Genomic DNA, 26,943 nt, shown 5'->3' with positions numbered 1-26,943 from the left:
AGAGTACTCAGAATTTTTTTGGGGTCCATCATGGTGACCACAAACTAGGCGCCAAGGTCAGGAATCAAACCTAGGTTGCATTGGTGAGAAGAGAGTGAACTCACCACTGCGCTAGCCAGACAACCAAATTTGCATTTCATTAAAGTTGAATGCACTTAAAGCTGCAATCTCACAGATAGAACGTTTTGGCACCTTTTTTTATTTTTTGTCTTGGAATGAGCCAATTTTTGCGAAAATCCATTGAAACCAGTTATATAAGACTGTTGACCAAAAAATAGATTGCAGATTTTTATATTTAAGTTTTATGCATTTTTCTTAAATTGTAAAATCTACGATCTGATTTATTGTCAGCAATGTTACATCGTTGGATTGCAGATATTTATGCAAAAATTTGCTCTTTCCAAGACAAAAAATAAAAAAGTTGGAAAAATGGTAAATCTGTGAGAGTGCAGCTTTAAAAATTAATAGCTATGGCAAAGATGCATGGATTCAGTTCTGATTTGCTTTTACTAACATGTGCTTTTTAAATAGATGTACATACTAGCTAAATCAAAGAAAAATGACTTTTGAACAAAAAATATCTTAAAATATTTTATAATGGGACTTTAAATAATTTAAATCTAATTGGCTTTAAATTATTTTTTCTTTAAAAAGGAAATAAAGTTATATTTCCATCCACCTGTATTATAGCAGGCTAGTTCCTTATAACAATATGTTAAAACTTTAATGTTCTCAGTAAAACCTTTCCCCACTCACCTGTATGGCAGGTTCATGACTGGCAAGCTCAGCGTCCAGTCGCTTGTGTTTCTTACGCAGATTCTGTACACCTGTCAGATCTTTCCCATAATCCTCGGATCCCACCAGCAGCTTCTTCTCCCTGTCAAGAACATGAATAAATTAAGTTAAAGGTTGTACAAATTTTGTGACTTGCTATATTGTGAAATCATATGCTTTCATTTATCTGCATGTATACCTTTTTTGTGATATTGTGACATAAATTATAGCAAGCCTGTGGTCACCTCATATTTGGATAAATATAAAAAAATATTTCTGGATAAAAAGTTATACCAAATATAATTGTTTGATGGTGGTTTTTTTTTTTTACTTTCACACAATTGTATTGTATTCATTTTACACTTGTGCCTCATCCAAGCATTTTGGTCACTTGTCACTTTTTTAATAGAAATGAGTTATTGATACATTTCTGTAATATTTCATTTCATTCTGAGTTCAAAATTGAGATAATTGTTCATTTTGAGGCCCCTAACTGGATGACACATCCAAGAATGAAAAACAAATTTCTGATTACATACATGGATTGTACATTGTTATATCAGTTGAAGAAGAGATGCAATCCATAATTATACTTATTCAAGTCAGAAAATATTTTCATTTCCACAATACAAATGAAACATGTTGCATATCATAGGTGATTCCCAAGAGATGAAGATGGCCAATATTTTGACTGGCATTCGCAGTAAGACCATTTTTAAATGATCAGATGAGAAGACAGTACAGTCTACACGTTAAGTGTTATCATGCACCTTTAACGGGTGACCAGGATCCTGTTTCAATCAAGATTGTTAGGCTTTTACGGTCATAAATATCCAGGTGTAACCTCATTTTCGATGTAAACTGTGATTCAATTAAAACATCGTACGATCACTAATTGCAGAGATTCTGTCCGTAACTTTACTGGTGTCCAGGAGCATTCTTTAGCCAGTGATTTTTATTGGTGCAATTAAATGCCTTCTAAAGGCTGTTTCCCCTTACGAAAAAATGTCCATTTTTCCCAAAATTTTATATTTGTTTTCTCAATTTGATTAATAAAGATAAAGTTAATGAATAAAAAAAGCAATTAATTTCTTAAAATATAAAAAAAATCTTGACAATACTGACCCTTTCACAGCATTATATATGCATAAAAAAGTTAGAACATGTACATTTACCATTACATTAGATAATTTTGGCCTGATGTTGTATTTTTTCAAAGTCAACTTTTTTCCCAATTTGCAAGGCACAGGCAGTAAAAATAATTCCAAAAAAAATCACTGTTAGCATTGAAGGTTTACAAGTAAGGTATCTTATTAAAACAGGGTCAAGTCACCCCAATGTAACTTCATGTGTGGTCAATTTAGACCTTAGAACAGTGCACTTTTTAAATGTAAGATTCACAGTCTTTGTCATTCATTGCATACAATATCATATGTTACAATTTAGAAAACCAGAACAGAAGTAAACATATTTGTCTTATTGCAAGATTCTCACTTACCGTTCATGATCAAATACCAGTGGATCTAAACTAATACGACAACAATAAATCTGAACCATGAGTTATTCTTTGATAGTTTGTAACTAATCTGCAAAATATTTTGTAAGATCCCAGCATCAAAAACATTCGTAAAAAAGTTAAAGTAGCATAGTCATGAATAGAAGTTATTCATTTTACTGTTCTCAATGAAAACCTGATAAGCAGTTAAACGTATTACATGAGTCAAACACAGCAATGTGAAACAGGCTTCTTCCAAAATCAAACACTACAAAATCTCCACCCACGCCGGCCCTACCCACCTTAAAAGTTGATACATGAACATGAAAGCTGGTAGAGCACTTACTTAATCCAAGCCTCCTCATCATCGATGTCACGCAAGAACTGGTGCATTGTGTTGGCTTCATTCAGGCGCGTCTTCCGCACAATGGCCAGCTCCTTAATCCTAGAAAGAAAGCAGTTCAGTTTAGACATTCTAACCAACATTTACCATTCCTGTTACAGGAACTGTATAATTTAAAGAAAACTTATTAAATTTATCATGCACGACTGCTTTCTCTGAAAATGATCAAGTGAGCTTAGTTTATGTTGCTTTCTTTGAGAGGCCATAACAAATTAATTCTGAGGGAAAAACATAATGGTCATTATTTTTTGAAGTTTTGGACCTTACAGGCATTATATAACATTTAAGGATTGATCGCAGTTATGCTGTATGGACAGAGTTCGGCACGCAAGCCAATTCCATTAAGCGTGCTAGTGCTTCTTCATCATTTGCTCGTTTGCCCCACTGAGTTCATACATCATAAATAATCTGCAAGTGAAAGTTTGCAGACTTGTGCCAATTTTAATCATTGTATTTCACATTAAGGCATTCATATCCCTTCTTACTTTTCATATCTCTCATTGATGGTACGTTTGCGGACTTCAATGCTCTCTGCGTCCCAAACTCCACTGTCTATGAACTGGTCAGCTTGAGAGTTCAGATCCTAGGGTTGAGAAAAACATCCTTTTATAAATTTTGATGATAAGGATTATTGCAATTTTAAAGTGTTTTTTTTACTTTACTTTAAACAAGGGTTCTTAAAAAGAAAACACCAGTTTATTGCTTTGCAATTTATCCAAATAAACATGTTTAAGTTAACCAACCTTAATACGGTCCTCATGTGCAGCGATGTCAGCTTCAAGCAGCTGGTGTTTCTTTGAGAGGTTCTGAACAGAGGCTAGGTCTTTGCCGTATTCCTCTGAACCAAGCATTTGCTCCACCTGAGGGGAGTAAGTGGCAATGATAACTTATGTTAATGTCAATGATAAGTTATATAAATGTCAATGATTAGTTTTGTAAATGTCAATGATAAGTCATGTAGATGTCAATAATAAGTTATGTAAATGTCAATGTTAAGTCATGTAAATGTCAATGATAAGTCATGTAGATGTCAATAATAAGTTATGTAAATGTCAATGTTAAGTCATGAAAATGTCAATGATAAGTCATGTAGATGTCAATAATAAGTTATGTAGATGTCAATAGTTTGTAAATGTCAATGATAAGTTATGTAGATGTCAATAATGAGTTATGTTAAATACTATAAGTTATGTTGATGTCAATGATAAGTTATGAAGAAATCAATGATATAAGTTATGAAGAAGTCAATGATATAAGTTATGAAGAAGTCAATGTTAAAAGTTATGAAGATGCCAATGATAAGATATGTAAATGTCAATGATAAATTATGTAAATGTAAATGAAAGTCTGTAAAGCCTTCATCTCTGTATGGTTGTGATTCTCAAATCAAAGTGATCAACAATACAAATGAAAATTGACTTAAAAGATCAAACAATAAACACGCTTCTTTACAAGTACCTAAAAAACACTATTGAAAAAACGTTTACTATATGAAATTTAATGTTCATACCTCTCCGAGCCAGAACTCAATGTCCTTAACCCCAGCGTTGTAGGTCTGCTGTCTGCTAGCTTCCTTCAATTTATCACTCTTTTCTGCAGACTTCTGAACCAGTGTTTCCCACTGTTCAGCAAGGCTTTCTAGACGAGCCTGTACAGCAGGCTCCGAGCCGGCACATTGACGCTGGTCAATAAGGGCTGTAAAATTGGGAAGGGTCTGTATTAATATCGAGCTAGTTTTAGTTACATGTAAATTATACTTATTGTACAATGCAAAAGTATAAAGCGTAACCTGGTCAATCAATAATACTCATATCATATATTATACTCCCTGTTTACATAGTCAACCTTTATACAACTTGTTTGTGCAACTTAGCTGAGCAAACCGGTTCAGTATGGTATAATTTGAGTGGGTATTTGATGGTAATATTACCTTGACCAGTGCCAAGCAGTGCCTGTAGACGGTCAGCATTAGCAGCCAACTCGGCCTCAAAGCCCTGATGCTTCTGGTGTTTGCTCTGTGGAAGGAATTAAAAATATTACATCACTGATGGCTGTATATACTGCAAAACACATTCGATTGAAATGAAATTGTTATCTTGACCCCAATTAAATGTCTACAGTTCATATGGATGAATGCATGGGATAAAAACACCATATTACATGAAGAAATTGAATAAACATGTTACAAGTATGTAATATAATGGCTTTTCCATTTAAACATATAATTCCTACGGGGAAGGCACAAATTTTGCCTCCTACCTTCATAAGCAAATTTACCCTTTTTAGGGTCCAAATTAGCAAACAGACACCCACCCATATAATATAAAAAGTATTGCCTTCCCCCTGTGGGTTCTGTTTAACTGAAAAACCCTTAAAAAATTTATCAGAATTTTGTGTAAATAGTTTGTATTTCTGGGAGTTAGTCTTTTTCAAATTAACTTATTCTTAGGAGTTTAGTTAAAATAAAAAAAAAAAACCTTTGTAATACCTGAATGTTAGCAGGATCCTTGTACGACTCATCGCAGGCAATTTGAAGCTTTTCTTGCAGCCAGTTTTCCATTTCATCAGCGTCTCGTGAAAATTGCTGGAGTGTTTGAGCCTCACCAAGCTTAGACCGGTTGTCTATAAGGGCATCCTTCAAGTTGGCCCACCTATGAGGGAGTGGAAAAAAATAAATAATTCACTCTTCAATAGCAACAGAATCACTGTTGTAATAAACACTTCTTTATTCCATTTAATTCTTAGTATTTTGAAGTTACAAAAAGACCAACCTGTCAAGCACTTGGTCGCGCTTGTCAGTGATTGCATCAGTTTCGTAATGTTCACCACCAATCAACTGGTCTGCAAAAACCTGAAGGGCTTGGATCTTCTCTTGCTGTGAACAGAAACAGTGCCTTGTGTCAAGTAAATGTGCATGAAATAAAGATAAGTATGTGGAAAATATATACAAGTGGAACAAGTAGCCAGTCACTCAGTTGTTTTTTGGTTTGTCCATAAGACCTCACTCTCACACAAAATCGTGCCAATGAGATGGACTTATCATAAGTTAATATAACTTTATGGACAATAGTTGTAAAATATTTGTAGTTTAAAATAAGGTTGAGACAATACTTTTCTTAAGAAACTGACAAATAAATAATTATTTCTTCAAAGCCAATAAATAGTCTCCACCTGTCCACTGATGGCTCGATCAAAGTCCTCGTGCTTCTTGATCAGAGACTCCACATTATCGCCGTCCACCTGATCTCCAGAAAGGAAAGCTTCCCGAGAGGCCATCCAGAACTCGGCCTGCTCGCAGTCGCGGTAGAACAGCTGCAGCTCCAAGCATTGGTCAAGCCTCATACGCCTCTGAATCCAAGCTCTGAGTAGATAAGAGTACAATGTTTATCTACTTGAAAAATTCCAATTGCCTTATCTCAAGTTCTGCAAACAACTACAGTTTAAAGCCAGATTTTTTATCAAAAATCGCTTAGATTTCTATCCTTTTACAGAAAGCTTGAATCACAATATCATTATTACGAGGGAGCTTAACTATCCAGGGGAAACTATGGAGTGTTAAATGCGGCAACAGGCAGTATCCAAATAGCCCTGGATCACTCGCCTGGCGTATGGAACTTCTATTGTATTCATTTTAATATTTCTATGATCTGAGCTAGTGTCCTGTTTTTCGACTGATAAAACCTATATTTGATCTTGACCTAGATTGGCAGTGATTTTTCTGGGAATTATTTTCACCGCCTGCATCTTGCAAATTGGGAAAAAAAGTAGACTTTGGGAAAAATACAAAATCAGGCCAAAATTGCTAATATGATGATAAATATATGTGTTTTTTTAATACATTATGCTGTGAAAGAGTCAGTCTTGTCAAGATTTTGTTATTTTTTCAAGAAATTCATTGCTTTTTTGATTCATCAAAGTAATCTGCATTTATGAAATTGGGGATTTTTTTTGGGAATTAAATGCACCAAAAGCTTTTGATGCTATCATGGAAATTAAACATCTACATGTATTAAGTTCACAAGATTCTTCCACCAGCTGATCTTGTTGATCTAGTTTACTACCCATACGACCCATATAACTTACTGTTCTAGATCTTCCCTGGCTTCAGCCAGTTCCTCCAGTCGTACTCGGACATCCTCGCTAGCATAGTGCTGGTTGTGCAGTAGTTGCTGACCGAATGTCTCAAACGCCTGGAACGTCCCTGACCTCGCATCAATCTCTGTTCGATGCTCCTGTAAGAAGTAAAATAGCATGAAACAGAATGTAAATGTTTGAATTTTTACAATATGGGCCTATGCCTATATTGGACATGTAAATATGCTTATTTTCACAATTATAAAAAGTCATATACACTCACAGATACTAAACAACAATACAAGAACAATTCAAATCCTTAATTTCATAAGCGAAAAAAACAACACTAAAACACATCAAATAGTTACCAAAAATTAAAAAGCAATCTTTTTCCACTTCCATAAAGTGTTTTGCTAATAATTCCATTATATATTTTTACCTCCCTTTAACTAACAGTTAAAACATGTCGTACGCATCTTTTAATTTTAATGTCTTTATAATTTGCTAAATATATCTAAACCATTGGGCAACAACACCAAATCACATTCCATGGCCAAATTACGGAAGAAATAATTGACATGTTAGGTCATTACTAAAGGACACACACATGCAGATGTACATTGATGACTTGAATTTACAAGCAGTTTCTTTGTTTCAGACATACGAAACTCAAATTTGGTCATAACAAACAACATAAATAGTCGTCGAAATAAGACTTCCCGAGGTCTTAAATTACTATTTGACAAAAATAATTGTAACAAGCCCTGCTATATGAAATTCAGAACTAGTACTAGTCCTTCAAACGTTTAACCAGTGCAGGGCTTGCGGGCTTGTTCTAATTTCGACCACTGTATAAAACATATATCGTAGATAATAACAAGGCATATATAAGTTATCAATTACAATTTATCTTACTTATAGCAGGACCAGAAAATGATTCAAAATCCTTGTATATAAAATCCACTGACTTATTGTTTGTAATTCATACACAATAACATGCCAAGACATGGATGATTTCATTATCTTTGATTGGATTGACATGACCTTAAACCTCCCATATAGGAATATTCTAAACTGTTGAACCAATAAAAGATTGTAATAGCATTGGACAGTCCATGACAAGCAAATTCAAATGGAGGGAGGGGGGACAAAATTGGATTCAAGCATAATATTGTTCTTTTGAGTCCCCAAAATGTCTAAAATAAGTCCTGCTATAAGTTCTCAATAAATTATTCTACAACTAAATAATTTTGTTAAGAAGGTTCTCTTTAGATGTTAGCTGCATGTCAAAGGCTGTTAATCTGCAAAAAGTCAATCACTGTATTATACATGATGCATAAACTCTGAAAATGATTCAAATACATAAATCAAGGTCCTGGAAAACAGTATTTTTCATCAATATGTGTTTAAGCAGATGTGATAACTTGTCTGGTAAAAAAATTGTCCATTATTTAACTTAGTTTTAAACATAGAATGTTCATTATTACAACAATATAATGGAGGTATTTTACTCCCCTAGACTGTATAAATATTATCACTGGTATATCTACAGTCTATGTAGACAGTTAGAATGATTATTCGAAACTGTGAAGTTCAAGGTCTTATCTATTATGTCTGAAAAACACACTCATTCAAACAAGACTTAAAACTTATCCAAGAATGCACGCTCGCTGACCCATAAGGTCATGATAATTGTACTAAATGCAGAATTTAAAGAGTACCAAGAAAATTATCACAACTGTACACACATGGGTTGCATGACAAATCTGCTTCAGACGTCTTCTTCTTCACATCTACCAAAAAGTCTCATGCTACAAGGACATACAACTCTAATCTAACAATCACAGTTACTTCATTCATTCACCGCCTCTTAAGTTAAAAGGCAGCAAAAATCAGGGCCCTTGTTTAAGAAAGATCTCAAGGTAAGTCTAGACTCAGACTCCGAAAAGCAAATTTAAAATTATTCAAATAACAAATTATTCAAATAACATCTTATAATTATTATTATTAATATAGTTATCATTATTATTATTTTATATAAATAATGTAACAAATAATTGACAGAGGTACTATATATACTTTAATTTTCACATCAATGTTATGCTAGAAGAAAATTTACAATGACGGGACAGAAGAACTGTCAAACAAACAGTGAGATAACTATATTTGCTAACTTTCGGGCTTCAAATTTTTTTGGTTTAATCTGAGTCTAACCTGAGACTTGAGACCTTTCATAAAGATTGGCCAAGAATATCACAGTTAATTCTGGCACAGGGCTATATCAAATACAGATGCGGCGAAAATCGTTGTGCACATGATGCGTTGTTACGTCACCTCATCCATTTCCATGGGAACCTCGCCAATTTCATCGCCCTCGACAGTTACCGGGGGCAACTGAGTGATGCCGTAATGGCTGACGATCTCCGAACTAAACATCTGCAAATTTAGCATGGGTTGAGATGCTGAGGTTGCCTTTCTAGATTCGAAATTCTCACACGAGGGCATAGGAGGGGGGCTCTGGCCTAAATCCTGTAAATGGGTTCATGGGCAAGCGTCAAAAATTATCGGCAAGTGGGGTGCTGGCTATTTTGTCAAGTTTTCGGCAAGTTGACAAATGGTCAGCTCTTTATTGTCAGTTAATAGGTGAGTTGACTAATACATGTAAACTGACATGTTGTGTTGTCCAATATTTGGTAAGTTGTCAATTAACTGGCATATTATCAAATATTTGGCAAGTTTTATAATAAGTTGGCAAGTTGTCAATACCTTGGCAAGTTGTTTAATTACTGGCAAGGAACAAATTAGCAAAATGCAAGGTATTTGTAAACTTGCTAAGAGTAAAAATTGCATGTTTCTTTTCTGTTTCTTAAGCATTTCATTTTTCTACTACACATCTTTTAAATGTATCATAAAAGATGGCATTATGACCTTCAAAATAACTAGAATATGCTGTTTTTAACAAACATTATTAATAAAATTACCGTCTGTTTACGACCTAATTCAATATTCTGATCCAAGTTCCTTGCTTAGCAAAACTAACTAAAGACATATTGACACATTTGTGAACAGACAGACGGACATGTGATATGAGCCTAAAGCAAGCTATTCATACCTTACAACACCAATTTTTACAGAATAATAGCACCATCATTTTAACAGGAGGGAACGATATATATTAAGAGGGTACACTTTCAAAAGCTGTACAATATTTACACACAGGGGTGTTAAATGGTCCTAAATTCTAAAACCCAATCATCCATACACTGTTTGTTTTTTTATTCATTAAACTTAATTTTTGCTCAAAAGGGAACTTTTTTCAGTTTTGTTTACCTCTCTGAGATTTTTTTCGCAAACTGAAAGGCAGACCTCTTGTTCAATGTTTCAAATTTTAATGTTTTGTTAATAATGTCAAACAGAAATAATGAACAAAAGCTATAATCAACTCTATCAAAACCAAAAGGCAAATAGAAAACTCTAAACACACTGCAAATGAGTATAAGAAGTTTACTTTATGAAAACAGGCATGTTGACAATTTCTCAATAAAAAACAAGAACTAGTTAATATTGTTTAAACTATGAAAAAGTTACTTTTCTTTATTAAAATTACAATGAGTATCATTTTTTTTAATAAATGATGATTTTGCATTAAATTAAAATAAGATTCACCATAATTCTTACCCAGAAAATAAGTACACCACTACAAATCACTCTGCCAAATAACTGGATTCAAGCAACAGTGAGCCAGTGTAAAAAATATTCAAAGCGTATGATTGCATATCAATTATGAATGGAATATATTGCATATATTAGTAACATTTAATAAAGCTAGTAGTTTGCTACACAAATCTACACACAAAACATACATAAATGTTACAGACAAAGACATTTACAACTAATACATATAAGACATTTCAAACAAACAAACTATGACATATTCAGGCTGATCTATGACTGATTCTATCAGACATATACACACATAACTACACTCTCAGTGAAATAAATATATAACTTCAAGTTAAAACAAGTACATTGAAAATAAATTCTCTGACAGTATGATCAATATGTAAAAAATATCTTAACACTTTGTACCATTACGATAATCTTTGTATCACAAAATAGTCATAACTCACCAAACCTCACAACCGGAAGTCCATATGTTTTTTTGCTAATTTTCACTAATATTTTCAACTTCTACAGATGACGATATTTTTAAAACACCATACCTGATGTCTTTCCAACAGAGCTTCTGCTCCGGTTACATCTTTAGCAAGCTCATCGGACGACACAAGCGCCATCATGCTATTGATCCACGATGTTAGATCACGATAGTCGCTGAGGAACCGCTGCAGATCATAGCTATCCAGAAGCTTGGCTTTGCGTTGGTCAGCCTGCCAGGTGAATCATTATTATGAATATGTGTTTATTAGCTATTTTCTTTCATAATTAATGAATCAAAAATAGTCAATGAGTGCTTGTTACGATTTAAACTGTATAATTATAGCTGTTTACTTATATCTACTCATTTAAACATAAAACTCCTTATTTGTTGGAAATGAAGTATTTCCAAAATTTGCCTGGTCCAATCTTACTAAATGAACATTACAGTGACAGAATTAAATGGATTACAGTCGAACCCTGTTGCCTCAAACACTCTTGGCTCGAATTCCGCGTTGGCTTGAACTGGATGTAAAGGACCAATTGCTTTATACTGAAGGTAAGCATTCTGGCTTGGTTTGAATTTTAACGAAGGCTCGTGGTATTTTTGCCATTCCCTGTGAGTTCGAGCCAACGAGCTTTGACTGTATTTAGAAACCTATCCCTACCTTGCCAGTCAGCTCATTCCACATCTCATTGATCTCGGTCTGGTGCTCGTAGATCTGTTCTCCCTGGTCTGGATGTGTCATCATCAGTCTCTTTGCCGTGTCATCTAGATCGCGTACCTGCAAAAGGGGACAGACTTGTGATACTTTTTAAACAATCTGGTTGCAGGATAAAAAGAAATTTGGGCAGTTTATACACATACAAATATCTAATGAACATAATATAACATTGAAATGAAGTTAAGTTCAAATTGAAATTAATTTAAGTTCAAACCCTTCCTTTCTAATCCATCAGACTGTCTCACCTTTTACCCAAAATGGGTGATGTCCTCTTCAACCCATTCTGCCTTCATGCTACCCAGGTTATGCCCATATTTGTCATTGATTTAAGGGCTAGATTTAAAGCGAGAGCTATAGACTTTGCTGCTTAAGTGAATATTTTCTCTGGCACATTGAAATGTTAAATTCAAACCCTTGCTTCTTACTCCATCAAACTGTCTCACCTTTAACACAAGACTCATCACAATCATGTCTTCATGCTACTCAGTTAAAACCTATATTTTACACTGATTTAAAGGCTTCATTTAAAACCAGAGTAATGGACTTTACTGCATATGTCCGTAATTTCTCAAGCAAATTGTGTACTAAGTTTCTTTTGAATATTTTGAATAGTTTTAGATAGAGAAGAGATATGACCTAGGTTAAAGTTTAAGAACTACACAGACAGCATCAACGTCACCATGGCTATCACATTAGACCATTGTTTTTTGTCTTCAAAAAATAGACAAGAACAAATCATCAACTATCCAAACATACATAATCCCATTCTCCTCAGCTTTCAAAGTGCCTCACCTTTTCTCCAAGAGCAGCCAAGTCCCTCTCAAGGCCCTCATGCTTCCTCTGGAGAGCCTGGACGCTAGCCAGGTCGTGCCCATAATTGTCATTGTTCAGAGCTTGGTTCTTCTCATTGATCCAATCCTTGGTCTCATCAACGTCACGATGGAACCTCTGGACCTCGTGAGCACTGCCGAGGGTCTGGGCACGGTCTGCTGTTACTTGTTGCAGTGTGGCCCAGCGTGTATTCAGGGTCTGGAAAAGTCAATAGGGCTCCTTTTAATATAACCGGGATATGTCAGAGTACACTTTTTCCTGTACTGTTATATGGGTTCAAATGTAATACTGCAACATATCATATTGTTCTGTTATACAGGTATTTGACTGGCCTAGCAGCTGAAAGGCATACACTATTTTGGCGATTGGTTTGTGGGCTCTTTAGGCCCCAAATGGAAGTCAAAAAGGGGGGAGCACCCTCTCGCAAAGCCAAACTGGCTTTGAGAAAACCTTACAAGGGCTCTCCTGACTTAAAATTTGAAGCACCTTGCAGTGTTTATACTAACAACCAAATGCAACCAACTTTTTTATTGCATTTTTAGGGTTGTTTTTTTTTGGTCCCTTGAGCCATTAGATCTGGGAATATCCTTTCGTCTCTATTCATAGTGAAATTTTGTCTACAAACAGAATCTTAGTCCCTCCAGTGTGAATGTGACCAATCAGTCTATTTATAGAATGACATATCTATGAATAGCAACTAAGTCCCTCCAGCAATGAGCTTGAATGTGACGTAATCAATCTATTTATAGAATAACATCATATATTTGAATAGCAACTTACAGCAATCTGTTCCCTGATCTTGTCAGCAGCCTCTGTCTTGCCCATGGCAGTTAGCCTGTCTGCGATGTTATTCAGCTCTTGAAGACGTGCTTCGTTTGTTCTCAGATCCTGCAAGTAACATATTGGTCAATACATGAACCTTTAAACAATCAACAAATTCATACATGATACCCACAACACCTAGGCATTGACTTTATGTATGTTAACTTCTTTAAAAACTATTTTCATTCTATAATAGAGAAAATCATTTATTTTTTTCAATCATGGTTGATGTATTGCTGTTAATAATTTGAATAAGATTTAGTTTAACAGTACATGTATAGATAAGTCCAATCAAAACAGCAAAGGAAGTTGCGAAAGCTTACCATGACATTTTGGTATTTTGTGTATTAAATAATTAATACTTTATGTTTTTAATTGTAATCAACACAAATAGTCAACTAAAAGATCGAAAATCTGATTTTTTTTATCAAGGTTTGAATTGCGCTTCCTGTCTCTTACCAACAAACAATTATCATTTGAAAACAAACAATATCTTAATTTCAAACAAGTTCAAAAGGGTGGACTTACCTTTCTAAAGTCATCAAACTTCTTCTGCATCTCTTCGACCTGTTCCAAATCATCCCCAACATCTTCAGCGACCATAATGTTTTCTTTCTCCGTAATCCAAGCGGCTAGTTCCGCGGCCTCACGTACCAGTTGGTAGGCTTTGCAGGATTCCTGGATCTTCTCACGTCTCTGGTTACCCAGATCAAGCAAGTTGGCGTATCTAGCAAGAGAAAAGTGGGCAATGTAAAATATCCGTCTTCTTCAATAAGCCGAAGACCTTAATCAGCCTAATGAGCTTTGCACGATTCCTGGATCTTCTCCCATTGCTGGCTACCTAGATATAGCAGGCTGGCATACCTCACCTCAAGTCAAAACAAAACTGCACATCATGGAACTCCTTGCAGAATCCTTAAATTGTTTGCAATGTGTTGCATGTTTGCATAAACTTTCAATAAGATCTGATGGATATAATGATATCCAAATGCTAGGTTTGTTAGTCATTGACCTATGGTAACATTTGCTAACTTCCCGTCATCTGGTTCAGACATATCTGGATGGCAAGTATACATTTGAAACTCTTTGCTGACCATACAACTGTGTTCAGACAATGCCTCACTTATTCACAAAACAAACTACAACAGAAAGAATCACTCACTGAGTCTCAATCTGGTTCTGGCGTACAGAGATGGTGAACTCATCCATCAGGTTGTTACGGCTGGCTGAGAGGCTGGGGTCCAGTTTCTTCACATAGGCGGCTGGCACGAATCCCTGGCGGTCATTCACCTCAACTTTCCACCAGTCCTAAAGGGAATATTGTTGTTTGTTACTATGATTTTCATGTTCTTGTTACTATTATTTTCATGTTTTTGTTTCTGAAAGACAAACTGCATCCAACACCAGGCCATGCTATCACAGTTGTCATTATACTTCATGTTTTTATTTTCTAGTTGATTTGTTCATAGAAACTGAAGAGAATTGAGGTTTTGAAAGTTATAAAAACAAAGCCTTTTCCAGTGCATGTCAATGCACTTTGACATTTTCTTCCAAAGCCATTATATCTTGTACCCTTAACAGCAATAATAGACAACATTACCTTGTTGGTGCTATTCAGCAGCGTAAGGACGTCCCCCTTCTTCATGGAGGTTTCTCTAGGGGATTTCTCCGTGTAGTCATACAAGGCCATAACCTTCTCTGTTCCCAGGTCATCAATTACTGGGGCCTCTTGTTGCTGTAAGAAGAATCATGATTTAAAAACATAAAAAATGTCTACATCTATGATGATTACATTTAAAGCAACATCAATAACTGTTGTTTTTTTCTCACATTTTGAAATGTGCTATAGCCTTTTGATTTTGGTAAGAGTGACAAATACCTAAAATTGCAATTTTTTACCATAGTATATTTTAAATAAAGTGACAAGCAAAGCCTCATTTAAGCTGGGATGGGAGAAGTTTAAGAGCCTAACACTGAAATTAAACATATCTGTACTGGTTGATAAGAGTTAAAAAACCAGCATTTTCAGTGAAAAGATATCCCCCGCCAACATTGGCTTGTTTGTGCTTGATGGCTTGTTTGTGCTTGAAGGTTAAAAAAAATCTCAGAAAAAATAAAATAAGCACATTGGTTTTACTGAGAAACGGCTGCAAACAATGATTTTTTATTAAATCAAGGGCAATAACTCTAAGGAACATTTACCAATCCAAAAGAAAAATAGACAGGCATCATCACAGTATGTTGGTTCTTATTTATTCAAAGTGTCATGAAATTCTACCAGCTAGTTGCATAAAAAAAGGCTGCAAACATGGATCTTTTAATAAATCAAGGGCAAATAACTCATATAGAAATTACACAATCCAAAATATAAATAAACAGGCATCATCGCAGTATGTTGGTTCATATTTATTTCAAGTTTCAAGAATTTCTACCAACTAGTTACTGAGAAATGGCTGTAAATGAGAGTTTTTCAAAAAATCAAGGGCAATAACACAATTGACCAATCCAAACAAAAAATGAACAGGCATCATCCCATTATAGTAATTCATATTTATTTTAAGTTTCATGAAATTCTGCCAGCTAGTGACTGAGAAATGGCTGTGAATGTGCATTTTTCAAAAAATCAAGGGCAATAACTCCAAGGACAATTGACAAATCGACTTTTTTTTTGGACAGGCATCATTCCAGTATAGTGGTTCATATTTTTTTTAAGTTTCATGAAATTATACCGGCTAGTTACTGAGAAAACGCAGGTGACGGACGGACGGACAGAAGGAAGGACGGATGGAAGGAAAGACGGACGGACAACGCCATTTCAATATCCCCCTCCCTATTTCATAGGCGGGGGATAAAAAGATGGCATAACTGAAACTGTACCCCCATACACTTGCACTAAATATTTGTCCCCAACCCTTCTAATCTTGAAAGCCTGAGCTAAATGTTCAAACATACCATAGATAACAATACCATATGCCTACAGATCCAACACAAATCCATTTCTTATTATTGAAGAAGGCATACAAATTGTGTTTTCAAAATTAAACATACATTCGTAATCATATTCTCGAAAATAGGAATCCAGACCCCCTTTTCACCTTGCAAGCCTGAGCTATATGTTCAAACATACCCTTGATAACCATACCTTACGCCTCAAGAACCAACATAAAACCATATTATTGAAGAGGGCATACTAGTACAGTATTCAATATTTTAAATACACCCCCAACCACACCCTCATATTTCAAAATCCCCACCCCCTTCTCACCTTGCATGCTTGAGCCTGCTCATGTAGACTCTCAATCACAGCCCTGTATGCCTCCAGATCCAACATGAAGGCTTCATGTTTCTTCAACAACGCCTCCGCCGAGTCCTCATCCTTCCCATAGTCTGTATTTGAGGCGATCGGCTCTTTCTCTCTCATCCATGACTCAGCCTCATTTGCATCGGCGAAATACTGCTGGGCCTGGAGTGAGTCTTCAAGATCCTGCTTTCTCTGGGTGGCTTTGTCCTGAAGGAAGGGTTAAAAGTGATAATGTTGAAGTCAATGTAGGGTTTTTTAACATATTAAGCCAATCACATAAACAATCTTACAACAGTTTATCAGACTGGCACTTTTACTATCATTCTGTTTGTAAATGAAAGCACACTTATTCCAAAACCCATACTTGATAAACATAATTTTAATAGTTCAAACTTTTTTTTTTTTTACAATGATTGTAAAGAAAGTTATATCAACTTATTCTAAGTCTCTCTTTTGCCAATGTTGTGCAAAATTGTGGGGGGGAACCAGAGAATTCATAGAAAACTAATTCATTATGTAAAACATTTCGAAAACTCTCTCATATTATATAACTTATAATTTTGATTGAATTGAAAGCTTATATTGCATGGCAAGTCACCCTTTAAGTAACTGATGAATTTGCGCTGATTATTAAAAGAAAATCTAACCAAACACCAGTACCTAACGAGGTTGCCACACATCTTTAATACCCTAAAAAAAAAATTGTTTTTGCACAAACAGAAAAGCAATTCAAACAACCAAAATTCACACCTTGAGAGCCTGCCATCTATCTTCTAGCTCGCTTATCTTTCCCTGTATCTCATCAGCAGCGAAATGCCCATCCTTTATCATGTCGGATCCTTGCTGGCTCACATTGTTGATACGAGGTTCATGTCCAGCAAGCTCGGCTTGGAGTGCCTGGTGTTTCTTCATAAGGTTTTGTACACCAATCAGATCACGACCTGGAATAAAATGCATTGCATTTTATTAAGGAATGTTAGTAAACTTCGGTTGTTACACGTATACCAGATGATTGAAAAGAATTCAATACTTTCAGGGTTCGACACTAACGGTAGTCCGGTAGTCCGAGACTACCAGTTTTGTGCTCGGACTACAAGAAATTTTAAGTCAATAGTCCGTCGGACTACTAGAAAAAAGTAAATATGACATCAGGAAATTGAGCATAAAATATTTATTACGTTTAAACTTGCGTAAAACATGTTGCTAAAACTTAAAAAAAAAGCCGAGTATCACCGGTAAATACTCATTCTAAAGTTTGCCAAGGATGGCCGAGCAGTTCCGGACAACCTGGACTGTTAAGCGAGTTTCGCGCGCAATTCGTATAGCCTTTCGATCAATATTTAAACCAGTCTGTAGAATGTCTTTATTTAGAAAGGGAAAAAACATTTTGCACTGTATGGTGTGTTTTAATCGTCAGACACGTGAAAGTCTGCCTGTGTCAGGGAGGTAGATTTGGGTTTAAAATGAGGTAGAATTTTTAGATCCCTTGCATTTTCAGTCAGAAACACTGATAGATACGATGTTAGCAAAAACTTGATGGTTGTTACTATTTTTAGATTTTCTGGTTATTTATTTATCGTTTAGAGTATTGTCAAATGTCAGTGTTTTGATAAAGCAGACAGAAGGAACATTATGTATGGGTTGTGAAATATTTTAACTGGCTTTTAGAAGAGCAGCTTAAAAAATAATCATACTGCTCAAAAATGTCTAATTCAGTGTAAGTGCAGACGACGCCAAAAATTGTGTGCGTTAATTTTCGCACCAAAAGGTCGTAACATTTTATACATTGAAGTGAGGGCCAATAACAACTCTTATCTTTATATACTCGCAATTAATTAATAACATTTTGGGAATTAATTTCATTATATTTTTAAAGCATTATTGTATGTCATTTTAATAGATTAACAAAGACTTCTGAATAGTAGGATGCCAATATCAATTATCAAATAGTCATTTGTGCCGTAACTTAGCAACGATCTCGGTCGAGGTGTCAATTCATTTATTGCACCATTTTCCTGAAAGTGACAGATTATGGGGTATTTTAGCATGGTTTTTAGATATTTATTCTGGGGTATTTTAGCATGGTTTTTAGACTTTTTAAGGTTTTATAATTGAAGGTCAAACATTGTTTTGAAGAATGTGGAAATTTTAAGATTGAGACAGATAAGAAACATGATCAATCAAAGGGTTATTCTGACAATGTTTTATGGAGAAGTCTAACAAAACACTGAAGGAATCCGTTGCAGGCTTGCATTTTTTGGACTATCAGAATTTTTGCTGGACTACCTGGATTTTAGATCCAGTAGTCCGAGGGACTACCTTGTGAAAAATGTTAGTGTCTAACCCTGACTTTAGTTTCATAAACATGTTTATTATGTCCTACATATAAATGTAAGGTGCTATATTCAAAGTACCCCAACTCTCCCCCAAATCCCTCTGTTGGTAGATAAAGCAATTGTTCCTCTTCTCCTATGAAACTACTCTTCCTCATCTTCAAAATCTTCTGAGATCGCCAACCCTGCCCAACTGTTTATCCCTTACAGAAACCTCAACCATATTGTCTATCAACATTTCCTTTAAAAAACCAAGCCCTACCTCTGTTGGTAGAAGCGGCGATGGGTTCTTTTTCTCTAATCCAATCTTCTTCATCCTCAACATCTCGAAGGAACTGCTGAAGACGCAGAGCATCTTCCAACTTCTGGTGGCGGGCAGCAGTGGGCTCCTATTAAGAGAAAGGATAAAATATTAATTAAATGATTAGGTAAAATTCAAAATTGCATGAAACTGGGTTATCTTCAAGATAAACTATAAATTGAAATGCAACTGCGTAAAATTGCGTTTTAATTCATATTCATGTTTGTATTTAACTGGCAGGTGAAAATATATAATGAAACTGGCATTTTTTTTTTTTTTATTTTTTTTTTTTTAAATAAGTGATATTGATATTAAACTGAAAATATTCTGTCAGAAATGGAATGGAAGTAGGTCTAACAGTTTGAAATTTAAACACTTTTTAATAATCATGAAATTTGGTTTGAAGGTAACCAGAATTCATAATACAAACTCGCTGAAACAATAATCTATTGTAATTTACTTCAAAGTTGATAATAATAGTTACATGCATTTATGTTCAAGTTTGGAAACATACAATAGTGTAGAAAACTTATCATAAAAAGGCCTACCTACTATGATACAGGAATCAGGTAAGCAAGAATATGAACTTATAGAATATCACCCCTTAAAATAAGCCCCAAACCCACCTTAAGGTCCTTGTATCTTTTAAGAAGCTGCGTTTGTTTCGCCTTAATGTTGTCAGAGTCGAAATGTCCAGAGTCCACAAACTGCTGAGCCTGCACGGCGATGCCTTCAATACGGTCCTGAAAACCACATACAGGGAAAGATTTAGGAAATGTCCAAACTCACGATCACATTTGACAAACATGTTGAAATGGATGGTAATATACATACATTCATACATATAATCAAATCGATTCCTCTCTCGGAAGCCTGCTAAAACTTGAATGGATGGCAGGGTTTTCTTCTTGTTTAAATACTTATATCTTTACAATCTGTTTCGGATGACAAGCAAGCATCTTCACAAACTATGGACAATGCTCATCAACAATCAAAGGACAAATTATTTTTTATAATTGTTTTCACTATAAAGAAAATCCACTAATCTCAGAATCAAGCTTATTTTTTAAAACTTTTAAACTAGTTCTTGTCATGTTGCATGTAAAAATATGATACCAGTCAAAAAACCATCTTAATATAGAATTGATCAATTTTACAATAATTCATTACAGACCTGGTGAGCAGCCACATCAGCCTCCAGTAGAGCATGTTTCTTCTGCAGATTCTGTACGCTCGTCAAGTCCTGAAACCACATATTAAATCTGTTATAGCACGGAATAGTACTAGTTTGAATTATTGACAGAGTATATTTGCTATGAATATGTATGTATATAGATTGTAAGTGTTGGCAATGGTAGGACACTTCTTTTATTAGTTTGACTTAAAAAATACTAAAAGGGAAATAAAACACTGCTCTTGGGGGTGTTTTTTCCCGCATATTTTGGTAATTATACCAAAAAAATACATTACGTTTTACCTGTTCAACATAAACATTGTTTACAAACAAAACTGCATGTTACATATAACATGTAATAAATCAGTCCATTTTTACCAATTAGTGTATGTTATTTCTTCTTTTGCGTATTAAATCTGAGCTTCAATGGTCTTATATCACTCCCTAGAAATGGGCTAAAACTTCCCAAACTGTTTACATATATATAAATATATAAATTTATATCTAAACCTTGTGTCAATGTTACGTTTATGGTCACACTTTCTTTCAGTCTTGAAGAAAAATGAATTATTCTAAAACAAATTTGTTAAGTTGGCAAGCTATAGTTGTTTTAAATTTTTTTAACATAATAGTTAAACAAATTGTTGCGTTGGAGACAGCACAATTCAGAGAAAAACTTCCACATTTGATGGTTAGGAAGTTCATAATTCTAGTCTCAAATTCTTAAGGGAAGACTGGATTTTTTTTGCTAATGCAAATTTTCCTTTTAAATAAACTGGTATTAGAAGACACTTTGAAGACAAAATATGTTCATAATTATGTAAGCAAACCATAACCTGCAAAAATGCTAGATATTTAAATAACTAGCCTGCACCCTGATTGGAAGATATTCTGGTTAAACACATACCATCCATCAAGTCACATCAAGTCACTCAATTCATTATTTTAGCCTTTGAAAAAGTTATCCAAAGACCCCTAAATAAAACTAAAATGACAACCCATCAACATTAAAACTTAATTAGTACAATTTAATCAATTAAGAATCTCAGATTAATTCAAATTTCAGATGTGGTTAAGTCAGACTGAAACAGTGAAACATAATCTTCAAAGATTATAGAATATCTATTTTTTTCTCCTCATATTTTTTCATTCAATCAATAGCTATCATTAAAGTTGTTTAGGGGTCAGAACACAAATTTAAGCAACTCCCTTCACCATAGTTCAACAGCACAATCAAAACTCATACACTGTCATTCCCTTCAATCTTCACATTTCTCTGATACTAAGGCCGTTTTTTATTCGCAAGCAATAGCATTCTGAACCTGCATCCACAGTATGCATACGCGAAACATCAGAACAAGACTTAGTTTAGTCAGCTTGGATAATTTTCGGGCGGGGAAAAATTAGTTTGAAGAACATAAAGAAAAGGAGTCTAAAAAAATTAATTCATGAAATATTAATGACAGAAAGGCAAACTGTCAAGACAAGATTTCCATTTAAATATATATATGATTTTCTGAATTACACTGGATGGAATTTATTTTCCACCACCAAACATGTAATCCTGATGCTAATGGCTGACACATAGAAAACCGGCCTAAGCATTGTTATATAACATCTTTACTGGCAAATAAATTGCACACACAATTATTTAAGTGAAGCTACTCACCCTATAAATCTGATACCAAAAATACAATCACAACTGTTTTTATCATTTCTAATGTCACCCCTACTTTTTAAGAACCTAAGCAGAGACAAAACACACTTCCATTAATAAAGAGTGGTAAACATGAAAGCAATTTATAAAGGTTGAAGCTTACATGCAGGCAAAGCCAATCATATTTAAGGATAATTAAAATAAATTGATTAAGAGAAAGATTGTGAGAAAGTTTAATCTTCAAAAAACGATACACCCCTATCAATAACATGTACAAAGTATAAAATTGAACCTTTCAATAGCAAATTCTTTTTCAGAATGAGCAAAATCAATTAAGAATGCTAAAAAGTATTAGTATATCAATCAGTTACATCATAGAATGTTCAAGTAATTAACTTTAAAAGACAGAAACAACATTTTATAAAAAAGGGGGTTGGGGCTTGCTGTGAAAATATACAAGTGTATGTTACAGTGAAAAATGTACAGGGAAAATATTGCAGATTCACTGGGATGGATGGAAAACCATTGAATAATAATTAATACAAACTTTATTAACAGGGTGGATTGTAATATGTAGTATTGATGATTGAAAGCAAGACAGTTTCATTAGCCTTCTCATAACATATTTTTGGTTTTTAAGAAGTCAGATGTATTCCTAAACGTTGATGTTATCAAAGAATCATATTTTTTAATGGAAACTTAAAGTAAACAGCAAAATCACCAAAGCCTTCCTATATTCAATTACACAGGGTTTAGTTTTTAATCTTAGTGATCTAAGGTGTCATCTTAGCATGACAATTTCTACCTAAACTCCGCAAGCTTCATAACACATGAGGTCAAAAGGAATAGTGAGGCAAGACTTACAAGAGCACCACAAAAAAAATGCTAATGCTCGTCTGCAGTTGTTGGGTGTCCCCAGTCTAACGAGGGGAAAACCTGAACAATTTTAGCCAGGGTTATGGGTCTTGCTATACATGTGCGATCATTGGTACCAAGTTTCATGTTCATTTTAATGAGTTTTTGAGCCATGATTTTAGTTTTTACTCAACGACACCGACATCACAAGGACTATGACAATATCAGGACTCTTTTCTTTAAAATACAAGCAAAAAAGGTAAAGCACACGCAAAGCGAGATTGAAAAACTTACTTGACGCCTCAAAAGCTAAATAAATCAACCACAGAAAATAACAAAAAGTAAATATATATACATGAAACAAACAGCATGCATGTAAAAGATTACATTGTAAATAACAACATGACATATAATGAAATGTTCTGTCAAAGAATTTTAGTTCATGCATTTAAAAGTAGTACACACTAAAATGGGCTTCTAAGTTTGCACAATATATAAATAATTTTCGGGTTCAGGGTATTTAACTACTTGTCGAAAATGGAAACAATTACACCATGAAAATAAAGCACAGGAATGCTTGATTGTAAGACAGAACATTTGGACTTAATGAAAGATATAACTGTGTAAATTTGTTCACCTTGATTTTGTAATCATTATTTAAAGAACATAGACACAGCAACCATTACCTATTAATGTCACTTTCACAGTACAAGTGAACAATTTTACACTTAAGAAAAACTATATATAATTACAATACAATATGTTCATGCAACAAATGTACAAACTATACTAAAGTTTACACCTTAGAAATACTTTAAATAGTTTCAATACATACTGGATCAATCGTTCAGAACTTTGTTAAAGTTAACAACATGATTAACAACATAGTTGTGAACTTTTAAACGTAATATATTTCATGATATGCTCACATATTTATATACAAACAAGTAAATCTTGATAAAAGTTCAGCAGATCACACAGTATCCAATTTCAGGAGCAGTAACTGTTTGAAAGTGAACAATAATGGTGTTAACAACGTTGTTAACTGTAACACAGTTCTGAACACTCGGCCTCCTTTCATGCAACAATTGCAAATGCTAACAAGACTATTTGATTCAACAAAGCGGAAAACTCAAACTCAAAAAACTGAAGCCATACGCTATAAACAGTTATTGCAACAAAAACAGACATTTCTGTCAGCAACAAAAATCTCTTTAAATTTATTTTCTGTGCCTGTCCTTCCTTTCTATACATGCAAATTCTCAGCATTTTTTTTTATATTGATCTTTTAGTGACATTTTTCATCAAAATAAATAATGTTCACTTAATTTGAATAATCATCAGACATTATAAATTTCCCTGAAATGTCTAACAGCCTTTACTTCATGCCTTTAGTCCAATAAAAATTAAACTCATCAGTCGTAACTTTGATCAAATGTAACACCACTGTCAAATTTCACCTTGCCTTAACTCCTTAAGTTGCTCTAAACTTAAAAAAACTTCTTCCCTTGCTGAAATCCTAATTATAAGATTATTTTTCATGTCAAATACCCAGGATTCAATCCCATTCATATAACAAATGACAAAAAATGAAGATTGATCAAAAGTTACTACACTCCCCAATTTCTCACCTTGCCGTAATCCTCGGACATGAGTTGCCCCTCAATGTCAGACAGCCATGATTCAATGTCCTCGACATTCCTGTTGAACTGTTGCTGCTGGCTAGCCTCAGTCAGCTTATTTCCCTTGAACTCGGTCTGCTTTTGCAGGTTCCCCCACATCTCCATGATTTCATCAGTTCTCTCCCTTGAATCAAGGTGGACATTTAAATACTTCAAACTTATTTGGCATTCTTTTTTGTTTACTTGGAACATCAATATTATCAATAAATAATTATAATAAAGTTTCCCTTCCTTATCAAGTCAGCATGTATGTCTTGAAACAATCTTTCCATTAGCTTCTCCACCCCATTATTTCACAAACCACTTGGTGTCAGAGGCATAGCAGTTCTCTTATGTACTGTTAGCTTATTTCTTTACATGCTTTATACTTTCTTTTCTTTTTATACATATATACCCAATGCAAGCCCTATTTTTTGTCAAATTTTAATTCACCCCTATTTTTTTCAAAGTCTACTTCACCCCAATTTCACAAACCTGATGATATCAGAGGCATAGTGCTCTTCCGCCAGTAGTTGTTCCCCAGAGGTTTGTATAGCCTCAATCCTGTTTTTGTTGGCTTCAATTTCTGCTTCAAAGTTCTGATGTTTCTGGACTTTAGTCTGGAGGTTTGTTGGGTCCTGAAATTTACATTTTCCAGGTATTACATATTTCTCTCAAAAGCAGGCAATGATCATAATTTTGAAATTATTAAATAACACATTTTTTAAGCTGTCGAATGCATTAAAGCATAATATTCAAAATCACATTTTTTCGGCCAAAAAAATCAACTTTTGGGCTTAAAATTCATTGGTGAGACACATACTGTGTTATGGGCCCATTTTTCGGAACTTTCTTAAGGTTAACAACATGATTAACAAGGTCTTTGTTAACATTTAAACGTAAAATATATGATGATGTGCTATTTCAAAACACAAGTACAGTTGAAACAGTTATCACAAATTTTGTTAGAAATACTGCAGACCAGTCATCGAAATTAGACTTTCGGTTGAACAAGCCCGAATTCTTATACTATTGCATGGAATCATATTTTTGAACAAGCCCTGCTATATAAAATTCAGAATTTGAGCAAGCCCGGAAGACATTTTAGCAGTGAAGGGCTTGCGGGCTTGTGCTAATTTCGACCACTGGCAGAATACCAGTGTATCTATTAAACTTCCAGAGCAGTAAAGATTTAAAAGTTAACAACGATGCTGTAAACAAGTTTGTTAAAATTCTGAACAATCAGCCTATAAAGAGTCAAAGCGGCCTCACCAAGTAGTTCTCATCAGAAGCTGTCTTCAGTTTTTCATTGATCCAGCTCTTGGTTTCATCACAATCTCGCTGAAAGGTCTGGAACTTGTATGATTCCTCCAAAAGCTGGCGCCTCTGATGAGATGTTTCGTATAGTCGGTTACGACGTGTCAGCAACTGAAATGTATATATTATGATGGTTACATAGTCTCAGAAACTGTCAGTAAATACAATAAAATTGCATCCATTGATATGTTACATAAGCTTATCTTTATACAAAGTGTACATTTTAATCTCAAAATTGTCTCACATCTTTTAATTATTGGACTTTAATTTCATTTTTGTCGGGAGTAAAAAACTTCTTCCAAGCCCGACATTTAAACAATTTTTATTATTTTCTTTTATCCAACATCTGAACAGTGTGTATCAAAACCACACTACAAAGCAAAGCCTCACCTGGTCTCTACGTGCAGCAACATCATCAGCAGCATAGTGTTCATTCTCAATCAGCTTGGTTGCGAACTCATCGAGGGCCTTAATCTTCTCTTCCTGTGCGGCAAGAGATTTCTCAAAGTCGTCGTGTTTCTTGAACAGGGCCTCAACTGAGTCCAGAGAATCCCCTAGGTCTTCATTAGCCAAGAAGGCCTGAAATAAAAAAGAATTGTATTGAATTGAATTATATTTGAATAAAGCATATGATGATATAATTGAACAGGATCAGGGAATACTCATAGTTATATGACTTATGTTACAGCCAAACAAGATGTCTGTCCAAATGAATAAAGCTAAGGGGAGACCTCAAAGTATCAAACTTGTTACCTGAGGGAGAGGTTTTCTATATTCACACTATACAAGACTACAGGAAAAGAGAAAAAAATCTCCACTTTGTCCTACATACCTCCTGCTTGGTCATCCAGGCATCAGCTTGCTCGGTGTCCCTAATGAACAGTTGAAGGTCCATACACTGTTCATACAGGATTCGGCGCTCTTCCCAGAGTTCATGAAGGCTGTTCTTCTCAGAGGAAAGGGTCTGAAGCTGTCAAGGGAAGAAATAATCAATGTATTGTTCAATCAATATAATTTCAACTAAATCATGTTTGCATTTATAGGTTTTTCATTTTTAAATTGGGA

At 34.6% G+C, this 26,943-nt stretch overlaps 1 protein-coding gene across 14 annotated transcripts in view; it reads right to left on the bottom strand.

Moving 5' to 3' along the window:
* LOC128224829 (spectrin alpha chain-like) overlaps positions 1 to 26,943 on the bottom strand; it is a 57,243-nt gene that overhangs the window by 13,440 nt on the left and 16,860 nt on the right. For 4 of the 14 annotated variants that reach the window (XM_052934896.1, XM_052934900.1, XM_052934898.1 and 1 more), the window contains exons 12-41: positions 26,711 to 26,848; positions 26,269 to 26,457; positions 25,834 to 25,989; positions 25,057 to 25,199; positions 24,532 to 24,706; positions 23,195 to 23,209; positions 20,389 to 20,457; positions 19,841 to 19,957; positions 19,176 to 19,302; positions 17,331 to 17,521; positions 16,545 to 16,787; positions 14,880 to 15,014; positions 14,442 to 14,587; positions 13,808 to 14,006; positions 13,238 to 13,345; positions 12,419 to 12,655; positions 11,570 to 11,686; positions 10,970 to 11,134; positions 9,081 to 9,275; positions 6,756 to 6,904; positions 5,844 to 6,033; positions 5,444 to 5,547; positions 5,161 to 5,323; positions 4,603 to 4,687; positions 4,183 to 4,367; positions 3,416 to 3,532; positions 3,158 to 3,255; positions 2,616 to 2,714; positions 2,273 to 2,302; positions 757 to 877 (exon numbers count right to left, since the gene is read on the bottom strand). In XM_052934896.1, coding sequence (XP_052790856.1) covers positions 757 to 877; positions 2,273 to 2,302; positions 2,616 to 2,714; positions 3,158 to 3,255; positions 3,416 to 3,532; positions 4,183 to 4,367; positions 4,603 to 4,687; positions 5,161 to 5,323; positions 5,444 to 5,547; positions 5,844 to 6,033; positions 6,756 to 6,904; positions 9,081 to 9,275; positions 10,970 to 11,134; positions 11,570 to 11,686; positions 12,419 to 12,655; positions 13,238 to 13,345; positions 13,808 to 14,006; positions 14,442 to 14,587; positions 14,880 to 15,014; positions 16,545 to 16,787; positions 17,331 to 17,521; positions 19,176 to 19,302; positions 19,841 to 19,957; positions 20,389 to 20,457; positions 23,195 to 23,209; positions 24,532 to 24,706; positions 25,057 to 25,199; positions 25,834 to 25,989; positions 26,269 to 26,457; positions 26,711 to 26,848 — 4,206 coding nt within the window. The remainder of the gene's footprint in view (positions 1 to 756; positions 878 to 2,272; positions 2,303 to 2,615; positions 2,715 to 3,157; positions 3,256 to 3,415; positions 3,533 to 4,182; positions 4,368 to 4,602; positions 4,688 to 5,160; positions 5,324 to 5,443; positions 5,548 to 5,843; positions 6,034 to 6,755; positions 6,905 to 9,080; positions 9,276 to 10,969; positions 11,135 to 11,569; positions 11,687 to 12,418; positions 12,656 to 13,237; positions 13,346 to 13,807; positions 14,007 to 14,441; positions 14,588 to 14,879; positions 15,015 to 16,544; positions 16,788 to 17,330; positions 17,522 to 19,175; positions 19,303 to 19,840; positions 19,958 to 20,388; positions 20,458 to 23,194; positions 23,210 to 24,531; positions 24,707 to 25,056; positions 25,200 to 25,833; positions 25,990 to 26,268; positions 26,458 to 26,710; positions 26,849 to 26,943) is intronic. The other 10 variants (XM_052934901.1, XM_052934902.1, XM_052934909.1 and 7 more) reach the window with 8 other exon arrangements.

This window comes from Mya arenaria, chromosome 17, assembly GCF_026914265.1.
Source record: "Mya arenaria isolate MELC-2E11 chromosome 17, ASM2691426v1".
Lineage (NCBI taxonomy): Eukaryota > Metazoa > Mollusca > Bivalvia > Myida > Myidae > Mya > Mya arenaria.
This window is presented reverse-complemented; position numbering and strand designations above follow the sequence as displayed.